Source organism: Eubalaena glacialis, chromosome 1 (genome assembly GCF_028564815.1).
Source record: "Eubalaena glacialis isolate mEubGla1 chromosome 1, mEubGla1.1.hap2.+ XY, whole genome shotgun sequence".
NCBI lineage: Eukaryota > Metazoa > Chordata > Mammalia > Artiodactyla > Balaenidae > Eubalaena > Eubalaena glacialis.
This window is the reverse complement of record NC_083716.1, coordinates 218589801-218601826: the sequence shown is the minus strand read 5'-3', so window position 1 is coordinate 218601826 and position 12026 is coordinate 218589801. Positions and strand designations below refer to the sequence as shown.

Here is a 12026-nt window from a genome sequence, read left to right as displayed (position 1 = left end):
CCTTTAGGGTGTTCTTTCTTGTGGATTGAATGACAACACTGAAAAGACCTATCTAGGGATAGGTCTGTTGTTTGTCCAAAATTGAATCGTGACAGATGAAAGCGTTGGACAGATTGTGTTCTTTGCATTATTTGGTGGAATGGTTTTACTAATGCTACTTAAATAATTTTGATTATGAAATGAATAAAATATTAACAGTAGCCTTGGACTCAGGCCTATCTGTCTTTCCCCTGAATGTACTTTGGAGTGGCACATTTTATACCATACATTCATAATGCATTAGCATTATGACCGTGATGTTGTCATGAGTGTTTCTATTGGGAAAAAAAAGAAAAACTCATCAATCAATTTTTTTTAACCCTCTTCATGAAAGTTTTATTTTCCTACTAAAATAGTTTTGGATTTTTTTAAACTTTGCTGATACTTACTACAGGTATTATGTCTAGGTTCTCAGAATGGTTTCGACATCCTAAACAGGACTATAATTTTTAGAACCTGAGAGATTTAAATTTTACTGTTTGGGGGATTTTCAAAAAACAAACAAAAATCCCTAAAGTAATATTGTAACCTGTTTTATTCTCCCAGGGAAACTATTCATGGTGCTTAAAAAGTCTTTTCAGATAATTTGGAGCAGATTGCATATTACCATCATTGCTTTAACACTATCAGTTTTACCACTAGTAACCTGATGTACACTGCTTTATTTTTTCCTCTTTTTTGCCTCTGTTTTCCTTTGCCCTCCTTTGCTTTGTAACTCAATAGAGGTGCCCCAACTCACTGACCTAAGCTTTGTTGATATAACCGATTCAAGCATCGGCCTGAGGTGGACCCCGCTAAACTCTTCCACCATTATTGGGTACCGCATCACAGTAGTTGCGGCAGGAGAAGGTATCCCTATTTTTGAAGATTTTGTGGACTCCTCAGTAGGATACTACACAGTTACAGGGCTGGAGCCTGGCATTGACTATGACATCAGCGTTATCACTCTCATTAATGGCGGAGAGAGTGCCCCTACTACACTGACACAACAAACCGGTGAATTTTGAAAACTTCTGTTTTTGAGACATGGATGGTGTTGCATGCTGCCGCCAGTCACTCTGGTTAAATGTGGATGTTTCAAGGGAAAAGCCAGCAATGTGCCAAAGAGTAAGAGAGGGTGGACGGACTGGTAAGGAGTGGAATGCATATGCCAGACTGATTGGATGAAGATATATGCAATAGTCTTAAGTACATTTTCATTTAAACCGTGAAGATGTGGAAAGCCAGAGATAGATATCTGATCTGTCAGATACAAAATGGAAAAAGTTAATTGAATTTGCCGACCTAGAATTGTTTTTTAAAAATCTAACATTAATACCAAATTGTATCATGAGCACCAGTTAATAAGAAGAAATGTAGTTCGAAAATGTAACATTAGACCCTTTTTTCTGTTATTTGATAAACTCTACCATGTTCCTTCTTTGTGACTGTCTAAAAAGCGATTGAAATTTAGGGTAGAGTGGAAGGAGGTTTTTTTTGCGGTAGGAGAGAAAGAGACTTTGGAACATTCTAGATTTCATTGCCATGGTGAGGTAAAGAAAGTCCTCTTTAACCCCAGTCTGGGGACCAGCATGCAACATTATAAAGGTTCTCTGCCCTGCATGGTAAGAAACATGCTGAGAACCAATCTGCATGAACCCCTTTCACTTGTAAGTAGAATTCACTGAATGGAATTGTGGCTATGGCAGTAGCTGTAGTCACTCCTGTCAGGGGGAAATTTAAGACCCTCTTGTGTTTTTGTCTGTGTGCATGTGTATCTTTGGAAAGTATTGCTATGTTTCTCTTTGCTGTGTAGCAACCTAAGCCTCTTCAGCCTGGGATCAAATAATCATCAGTGGTATTAATCATGTACATGGATTTTATGTATTTGAAAGTGAATTAAATTGACCCTTTAAAATATATTGATGGCAGAAAGGTTAAAGGGGCCTAACAGTACTGGGTGTAGTGTTTTATTTTTAACAGTAGTTCACTATGATTTAGATTAGACTATTTGCATGATGATGACTCATTTCCTTTATGCATGAAATACTGGTTTTACCTTTCCAGCTATTCTTGTTAGCTTTAATTTTTAAGTGACATTAACTTAGTCTTCCTTCCTATTTGAAACCAGCTGTCCCTCCTCCCACTGACCTGCGATTTACCAATGTTGGTCCTGACACGATGCGTGTCACCTGGGCCCCACCTCCATCCATTGAATTGACCAACTTACTGGTGCGCTACTCGCCTGTGAAAAATGAGGAGGATGTTGCAGAATTGTCAGTTTCTCCTTCAGACAATGCAGTGGTCCTAACAAGTAAGCGGTCAAGTGTATTTGTTCAATAAATACTAAGCCAGCACATAAGGAAGAGATTCTGTGTCCTCAGGTAGGAGCAAGGAAGATTAAGACAGCTACAACAGAACTACAGGCTAGACTCCAAGTCTAACGTGCAGCTCTGTAAATTTTGAAAGATGTCGTGTTGTTATTTTAATACATCTTTGATATCTACAACTTTTTAAAAATCAGAGCGGAAAAACACCAACAGTGAAGTTCAAAGACTTCAAACAAGTTCTGCTTCCAAATAAGCACATAAAAGTAAATGTGGGCCCAGAGAAATTATATGACTAAATCTTAGTGTTTAACGAGAGAAAAAATGAGGATTGAAACTAGTGTCACGGTATCTGTCTTATTCTCATTTAAGTGTCAGCAGGTAATCTATTTGGCATTTGAAAACTTAGAAAGTGACTGGTCACTCAGGGTACGTCAGGATTCTAATTTGAAGAAAGAGCCAGAAGTGTAATTTGTACTTCAAAAAGAATCTGTTAGTAGGATTTCTCTGAAGGCTGAGGACTTAGAAAATAACTGAAACTAAAATAAACAACAACAATTTATGGAAATTGTTTCTAGTTTCTACCCTTTGAAATTGATATTTTTTATTAAAGAAAATAAAAGGAGGCTGCAACATGGTGCTGTTTCACATAAATGTTGCTTGCTTCTCATTATTTTCACTGTAATAGTAAAATACACATATAAGAACAAAAAGCAAAAGCTTCTACATAAGGGAAAAACAACTCACATTTAGGTACATTACCAAATGATGGTCCGAAAACATCCTCTATCTTTCAAACATATTTTAGAAAGTGAAATACAAAGAAAGGCAGCTCAGCACGACCATAGTCTTGGTTTCCAATTCTGTGGCTGAGGGCGAGAAATCCTCATGTCTGCCTATCAGTGGGGCTATGATTCTGTTCTGGAGCATTCTGGAATCAGTAGTTACAGCATTACCCAATACACAAGGCTCTGCTTCAGGACCTCTGTCTGCCCCACCTTAGCCATAGACCTGTCACATGTTATTCATATTCTCTAAGATCTTATTCTAGATTCTATTCTAGATCTCCAGGTAGCCATTTCCCCCCAGAGAAGCCATTATTATCTTGTTTTACAGATGAAGCAACTGAGGTCTCCAGTGGCTGAGTAAATTGCCTCTGGCCAAGCAGGAAGGAGGAAAGGGGAGTCCAAGCATCCCATCTCCTAGTCTGGTGCTTCAGGGGCCCCTGCAGAAGGGGAGGTGGTGTAGAGGGGAATGAGGGTCTTTTGAGTAGGAGTTCAATGGTTAGAAATCTTACTCTGTACCTTTTTTGGTACCTCAGAATGAGAGAAGAGGAGACCCAGGAATATATATTCAACTCTTAAGTATTCTGTTCTTACCTTAATAGGGCAGAACCCATCACTCCCGATGAGTATGACCCTTTTTCAGTAAGGGTTAATTGTTAAGACCACTGGTCTCGGCTTAGGCTCAACTCCTGTGTGATCTTGGGCAAATATATTGAAAAAATAACTTCTCTGTGCCTTAGTTTTGTCATTAGGAACTGGGGATAGTTGTAAATCAAACTTTTGGAGGTAATAGATATGTTCATTATCTTGAATGTGGTGATGGTTTCACAAGTGTATACATTTGTCAAAATCTGTCAAATTAGACACTTTAAATATTTTCAGTTTATTGTTTGGCAATAAAGCTGCTTTAAAAAGTAGCAAACTAAAAAAGAAAAAAAAAAAGGTAGCAAACTACCTGCTAGGGTGATTGTGAGAGGTAAATGATATTCACAGTGCCACCATCTTTATCACATGCCCTCAACAGACGTGCTAAGTGAATGATAGAAATATTACTGTGCTGCAGCAACTCCGTCTCATTTCGGCTACAGCTGAGTCATACCACACAGGTGGAGCTGGGGGCAGGGCTCAGAGATGCTACAGGGCAAGGTGACCCTTCCTCATCACCTACTGACAGCCCCTCTCCAGGCAGCAACATTCACTTAGGTGTAAATAGGCTCTAGGACAGGACTCTTGGATATTTTATCCGTTGAAATAGTCCTAAGGGTGCTTTGGTTTTTCATTCTTTCAAGCACATTTTAAAAATAATTCCCACTTGCCTCTTCAGATCTCCTGCCTGGCACAGAGTATTTAGTCAGCGTCTCCAGTGTTTACGAGCAGCATGAGAGCGTACCTCTTAGAGGAAGACAGAAAACTGGTGAGTCATGTGGGCAACATGCTTATTGAGTAGCTTTCACCTACCAAATCTAAAGAGCAAAATTCCGTGCTACTTCAAAAAATACATCTCCATTTTTGTGGGAGTGCTTGTTGCCTCGTCATTACCTTTGATCACTGGTCTTAAAAGTTAAGACATCTTATGGGAATGTAGTTGGTGCAGCCACTGTGGAAAACAGTATGGAGGTTCCTCAGAAAACTAACAATAGAATTACCATCTGATCCAGAAATCCCACTCCTGGGCATACATCCAGTCAAAACTATAATTCAAAAAGATACATGCACTCCTATGCTCATAGCAGCACTGTTCACAATATCCAAGACATGGAAACAACCTAAAAGTGCATCAGCAGATGAATGGATAAAGAAGATGTGGTGTGTGTGTGTGTGTATATATATATATATATATACATATATATACACACACACAATGGATACTACTCAGCCATAAAAAAGAACAAAATAATGTCATTTGCAGCAACATGGATGGACCTAGAGATTATCATACTAAGTGAAGTAACTCAGAAAGAGAAAGACAAATACCATATGATATCACATATGTGGAATCTAAAATATGACACAAATGAACATATCTGCGAAACAAAAACAGACTTACAGATATAGAGAACAGATTTGTGGTTGCCATGGGGGAGGAGGGTGGGGAGGAAAGGACTGGGAGTTTGGGAATAGCAGATGCAAACTATTATATATAGGGTGGATGAACAACAAGGTCCTACTGCATAGCACAGGGAATATTCAATAACCTATGACAAACCATAATGGAAAAGAATATAAAAAAAGAGAATGTATATATATGTATAACTGTGTCACTTTGCTGTACAGCAGAAATTAACACAGCATTGTAAATCAATTATACTTCAATTAAAAAAGTATTGATAGATTAAAAGAAATTAAGACACCTTATTCAACTATTACACTGACTTCCAATCACTACGATTATACTCTCTGCTTCCAGGGAGGGCTGAAATTAGTCCAGAAACTTTGTTGTCTATCTTTTTAAAAAAAATCTCCCAAGAATAATATCTCATAATCTCTATTATTGAGAGGCGGTGAAATCCCTTCTCATTAGGCAGCTCTGTCTAATGGCTGACCCAACACTGTCATTGTCATCTAAGTATTTTCCCTCTTTACTAAGCCAACGAGTTTATCTCTTTTTTCTACTTGATGAAATATTCATTTACTATAAAAAGAAGTTGAATAGAATCCCATAATATTATGTCCCTTCTTAAATATGAGTGCTCCTATTAATTTTTTCCTTTCAAAAAAGTGTAATTTAATATAGCCATTTATTTATTTCTTATAGTCCACTTGCTTCCAAAAAGAAGCTGTGGTATCCCAATTTGGTTTGAGTATATTATTGAATAGAGTAACTAAATGTTATAACTAAAATGAAAACTGCTGGAAGTCCAGAGAGGCTAAGTGATTTGAATTTGAGATCAACTCTAAATTTTTGTTAATTTTTCTGCAATGCACTAAATTCTCAATTCATGAGGAATTACCTGCATTGTAATTTGTCCAGGATGATGTCTTATTTTCATTTTAGAAAGTTTTTTGTTTGGCATTCTTACCACCCTGTTGACATAGCCGTTCCCTCTTGAGTGTAGAAAGCTTCTTTGAGAGCCAAACACTTAACCTGAGAGTGGGCAGATCTTGCCTTACTTTGAGAGGTACACTTATAAGATAGAAATAGAATACTTGAACACTGAAGCCTTTGAAAATATCAATTCCCAGAATATCTCACACACCTGTCTTCAAATGTGATGCGGAAATCACTTGGATTACTTAGCAAAAGAAAAAAGAAAAGAATGCTTTTGGACATTTTGAACAGAGTCAGTTTATGATTTTGAAATTTATCTGTGGCTTAGAATCAGTGCGTCATAACCTGAGGTTCATGGCAATTCATTGTGTTAGTGGAAAAGGATGGAAACACTGGATGGATGTTACTTTCCCTTACATTCTTCCTCACTTCCTAAGTTGGTGGTGTCTTTTTTTTCCCTTTTATCTCTTCCTCCCCTGGGTGGCAAAAACAGGTCTCGATTCCCCAACTGGCATTGACTTTTCTGATATCACTGCCAACTCTTTCACTGTCCATTGGATTGCTCCTCGAGCTACCATCACCGGCTACAAGATCCGCCATCATCCTGAGCACATGACTGGAAGACCTCGGGAGGATCGAGTGCCCCCCTCTCGGAATTCCATCACTCTCACCAATCTCAATCCGGGCACAGATTATGTGGTCAGCATTGTCGCTCTTAATGGCAAAGAGGAAAGTCCTTCCTTGGTTGGCCAGCAAACAACAGGTAACTTGTTTTCTGGTCTGCAAAGAAACTCAGAGGACTTTCCTATGCAGGTGATAGCTTCTGTGACATAGCTTTGTGTTGTCTGACTCATCATCTCTCTCTCTTTTTTTTTTTTAAATTAATTTATTTATTTTGACCGTGCTGGGTCTTAGCTGCGGCACATGGGATCTTCATTGCGGCATGTGGGATCTTTTAGTTGCGGCATGCAGACTCTTAGTTGCGGCGTGCGAACGCTCAGTTGCGGCATGCATGCAGGATCTAGTTCCCCCACCAGGGGTCGAAGCCGGGTCCCCCGCATTGGGAGTGCAGAGTCTTACCCACTGGACCACCAGGGAAGTCCCTGAGTCATCATCTCTTAAAAAAATAGATCATGGTTATGAGAATATATTAAAGAAGATAATTTCTTTATCTCAAGAAATTTCCCACCTGAGTTAGGTATTTATGCATTTCTAAGAACTAAAGTTTTATTCAAAATGTAGAAAACACTCTGTTTCAAAGTTCTCTTAAAAATTATTTTAATATAATAGTGTACTTGTTCTTATAAGATAGATGCTTAAGTACTTAGGGGAGAAGTATCATCATATCTGTACTTTAGTCTCAAATGGATTAACAGAAAGATAGAGAGAGACAAGGAAATGTGGCAAATTCCCTAAGGGAAGGGAGTATGGGTGTTCATTATATAATTTTTATCACTTTTACGTGGTTTTAAAATTTTTTAAAATAAGAAGTTGAGGGGAAAAACTCTCCAATACACTTGAACTAATCATCTTACCATGATTTGAATTGTCTCCTTCACCCCTTACTTGCATTGTTCATAATTTTTAATTTTGCAAATTTTGAGTAGTACTTACATTATTATATGAAGGAATCCTAAAGGCAATGATCCGGAAAATGCACAGAAGGTGGATCTGGGCATCCTTTGAAAGTTACGGATGTGAAAACTTTCCCATGTTTTTCTAGTTTCTGATGTTCCAAGGGACCTGGAAGTCATTGCTGCAACCCCCACTAGCCTGTTGATCAGCTGGGATGCTCCTGCCGTCACAGTGAGATATTACAGGATCACCTATGGAGAAACAGGTGCGTTAGTGAAGTGCTACTTCACACTCTGAGTGAGTATTCTGTCATGGGTAACACGAAAGCCCAGCAATGGATACATAATTAAAGAAGCTTTGACAAGTCCATTCGGTGGAGCCTTGACTTTTTTCTAAGAGTATGTGGGAAATATGTATGACATAACTGGTGTCAAAATCAAGATTAAAAAGTTGTTTGTATAATACTAGAGGGGAACAACAGAGCTGAGGAAGAAGGATTTTAAATTCACAAGTATATTATCAGTGGTGAAATGATAAGTGATTTGTATTCATCTTCCTTTCACTTTCCTATATTTTGAAAATTTTATTTAACATGAATGTATTCCATTAAGATTTTGAAAAAAGACCACAATATATGCAACCTTGGGTTGAGGACTTACCTTCTCTCCCTTTCTAATTTTAATCTACCACATGTTAAAGCTGGAATGTTCAAATAGCATGAACTGCAATTTTCTCTCAGTTTTTTAAAATTTTCTCTCAATTTTCATCAGGGCTTACTACGTGCATAAATAAATAGACCTTTCTGTTCAGGCCCTATTTAATAGCACTTTTTTAAAGGGAATAAGCAAATGTGTAGCTTACAAGTGCTCTCAATACGTTAATTCAGTTACTCAGCAATCCCTAAGTGTCTCTCAGCCCCTCACACTTTAAATTAATCCCTTTTCAAACAGGAGGAAGTAGCCCTGTCCAGGAGTTCACTGTGCCTGGGAGCAAGTCTACAGCTACCATCAGTGGTCTTAAACCCGGAGCGGACTACACCATCACCGTCTATGCTGTCACTGGCCGTGGGGACAGCCCGGCAAGCAGCAAACCCATTTCCATTGATTACCGAACAGGTACCGACTCCTCCCCTGGGATGACACAGGCTCATTTACTCAGATAGCTTTTACTGTGTTCTCCCAAAGTATTTTCTTCATTGTGGAATTGATTTTCTTTTTTAATAAGATGAAGCAACAGCTACAGAGTTTTGAGCCAGATATACAAGGAAGCACCCCAAGGGCAAGGATTTTTGTCTGTTTTGTCGATTGATGTATTCCATGAGCCTATAATAGAGACAGGGACAGAGGATGTTCAGTAAATATTTGTTAATGAATGAATAGATGAGCTAATAAGGGAAGGAGGCAAACATCTACAGGAAATGTAGTTTCTTTGTGAATGAAGCAGCCATCTTGAAAATAGGCAGTGGTATCAAGATGCAGGCACCACCTCCCAAAATTCTCTGTGTTTCTGCAAAAGAAACACCTGGGGGTCATTAATAGTAGTAAGAGATTATTTTATCTGTATCAGAACTGGAGATGAGGACTTGTCTAGTCTTGTCCCCATGGACTGGGGCTTCATTGGTTTCTCCTGGTTTTTATTTGTAGAAATTGACAAACCATCCCAGATGCAAGTGACTGATGTCCAGGACAACAGCATTAGTGTCAGGTGGCTGCCTTCAAGTTCCCCTGTTACCGGTTACAGAGTGACCACTACTCCTAAAAATGGCCCAGGACCATCGAAAACAATGACTGCAGGTCCAGGTAAGAATAGCCAGCATCTCACATACATCAGGATAAACAGAGTAGGACCGCACAATATGCTTTTTTAAATAAATGACTACCTAGCTCTGAGTACTATACAGTTTCGTATCACGTGTCAGAGTTTCCCCATTTGTGAATTCGGGGCTCAAGGCTGTTAACAGCTCCCTCCACGGTAGAATTTTTAGGATGAGTGCATTTCTGTTTTTACATGTGTAGTAGTGTTTGATGGTGTGGACATCTTAAATTATTAGGTTCGTCTTTGTGGTTTTGTTTATCATGCACACTAAGAAGACAGAGATGGGCCTAACTGACTTGTAAAGATTCTTTTAGCTCTTGTTTTTGTTTTCATATAAAATAATTGTGAAATTAGGATTCTAAGGCAATATTTTAAAGTCCAGTTAATTTTCATTTTTTCAAGAGCAGCATCATTCATTGTTGGTGGCATCATATTCAATTTTAGAGCTTATCCTTTAGTGTGGCTTCATTCCAATATGGTAATTTGTATTAGCAATGAACGTGTCTGTCCAAGAGGAAATCCATGTGTGACTCCTCCATATTTTCATGCTAATTCTGCAAATGAAAATTCCAGGCCACCACGCGTTTACTACCGAACTCTGAAAGTCACTTGGTTGTCATAGTGAATGACATAGATGCTGCCTTTGCTTTTCACTCCCTTCGCAGACCAAACAGAAATGACAATTGAAGGCTTGCAGCCCACAGTGGAGTATGTGGTTAGTGTCTACGCTCAGAATCGAAACGGAGAGAGTCAGCCTCTGGTTCAGACAGCAGTAACCAGTACGTAACCAGTGCCTGTTTTTCATGTTCAAAGTCAAATTTTGTGCTTAGGTGTCTGGATACCTAGTTTGTATCTTGAGCTGAGCTCTTTGCGAACATTTTTCCTTCTCAGTGCCAAGGAATGAACATATAGGGAGAGAAGTCGTGGAACTACCATAGTTAGTTGCTGTGCTTTGAATTTCTCCTGCTCAAATTGCTTCAGCAAAATCTTATTAGCCTATAGCAAATCTACAAAATATTTTGCTAGCACCTTCTTTTCTACAACTGGATGGTAAAGTTGATTGAGGTGTGCCTCATGAAACTATTATGTTTTGAGCATTTGTGGCTGGACCAGACTGTGGCTGGACCAACGTTTAATGTAAATATTATATTTATATTAAATATACATACATTACAATATTCAGTGGGGGGTGGGGAGGAGAGTTAAAGAAAGAATATAACAATCTGAATCTAACATTGAAAATCAACTTTGCCATTTCCGCGGTATAAAAAATCCAGGTCTGTGAGACTAACATCACGTTGCAAAAACAAATCTTGGTAGAATACCTTAAAATGAATATGAATAAATCCTCATTTGGGGACATTTTGCAGGGTATCTCCTCATCTCATGTACACCTATGTTTTAATAAGTGATGTGACATTAAATATTTTCTGAACCAAAAAACCTTAAGCAAGGGTCAAGTAATTTTCCATTTAATAGTGGGTTAATTGGAATTTAATTCATCAAAGAAAAATGGTATCTGCAGAACTGCTTTGCATGTTATAAAAATGCTTATTTCGCAACTTGCTTTTCACATAACCTCTTACCATTAATTTGCCTAACAGACATTGATCGCCCTAAAGGACTGGCATTCACTGATGTGGATGTCGATTCCATCAAAATTGCTTGGGAAAGCCCACAGGGGCAAGTTTCCAGGTACAGGGTGACCTACTCGAGCCCTGAGGATGGAATCCATGAGCTATTCCCTGCACCTGATGGTGAAGAAGAGACTGCAGAGCTGCAAGGCCTCAGGCCGGGTTCTGAGTACACAGTCAGTGTGGTTGCCTTGCACGATGATATGGAGAGCCAGCCCCTGATTGGAACCCAGTCCACAGGTATATCGTTAATTGCACTGCTGGGTGCTCATGGGAGCAGCGGCTTTATGCCCTGCTGAATGCATTATACTTTATCAGGCTATCGATTCCCGTGCAAGTGGGTACCCCAAAAATCCACCTCTCTATTAGGAAAGACCCTCTTTAAAGAAGAATAGTAATAAGCAATAAAGTGTAGGTGACGTTTAGATAAAGTCTAATAAAAGGAAATTTTGGAGTAGCTTGGTTTACAAACAAGGTCATAAAGCGAGACATTTGAAGAGAACATGAAAATTGTGGATTATTTCCTAAGCCTTGACTCCCTGTGGTTACTTATGCTCATTGTATATAAAGGAAAGAAATTTGGCATCCTAAGGAACCCAAACTGGGCCATTTCATAGCAGCAGGATTCTGAGAACACGTGGGTAAGACCTTCCTTCTCTGGTTAGAGATCATGTGCTAGGTGTATAATTTGCTTAAAGGATTGAGAATCAGACACATAGGAAACAGCTGATAGGGCAAGTGCTTTCCACCTTCTTTATCCTCTCATGCTTTATTTCTAAAGCAGAGTGGAATGCTAAAGATGTCTCCTCGTGACAGCATAAACCCTGGAGGTGACAATCCGTATTATTGCTCTTTGCTTCTCTTTTCTGCTTCTGTTGTGAGC

The 12026-nt window shown here is 38.9% G+C and overlaps 1 protein-coding gene across 8 annotated transcripts in view; it reads left to right on the top strand.

The window, feature by feature from the left end:
• The window catches only part of FN1 (fibronectin 1), a 68479-nt gene that overhangs the window by 39626 nt on the left and 16827 nt on the right, over positions 1 to 12026 (top strand). For 2 of the 8 annotated variants that reach the window (XM_061187153.1, XM_061187131.1), the window contains exons 25-33: positions 763 to 1035; positions 2150 to 2332; positions 4455 to 4544; positions 6613 to 6882; positions 7843 to 7959; positions 8645 to 8809; positions 9338 to 9493; positions 10175 to 10288; positions 11114 to 11383. In XM_061187153.1, coding sequence (XP_061043136.1) covers positions 763 to 1035; positions 2150 to 2332; positions 4455 to 4544; positions 6613 to 6882; positions 7843 to 7959; positions 8645 to 8809; positions 9338 to 9493; positions 10175 to 10288; positions 11114 to 11383 — 1638 coding nt within the window. The remainder of the gene's footprint in view (positions 1 to 762; positions 1036 to 2149; positions 2333 to 4454; positions 4545 to 6612; positions 6883 to 7842; positions 7960 to 8644; positions 8810 to 9337; positions 9494 to 10174; positions 10289 to 11113; positions 11384 to 12026) is intronic. The other 6 variants (XM_061187178.1, XM_061187146.1, XM_061187171.1 and 3 more) reach the window with 3 other exon arrangements.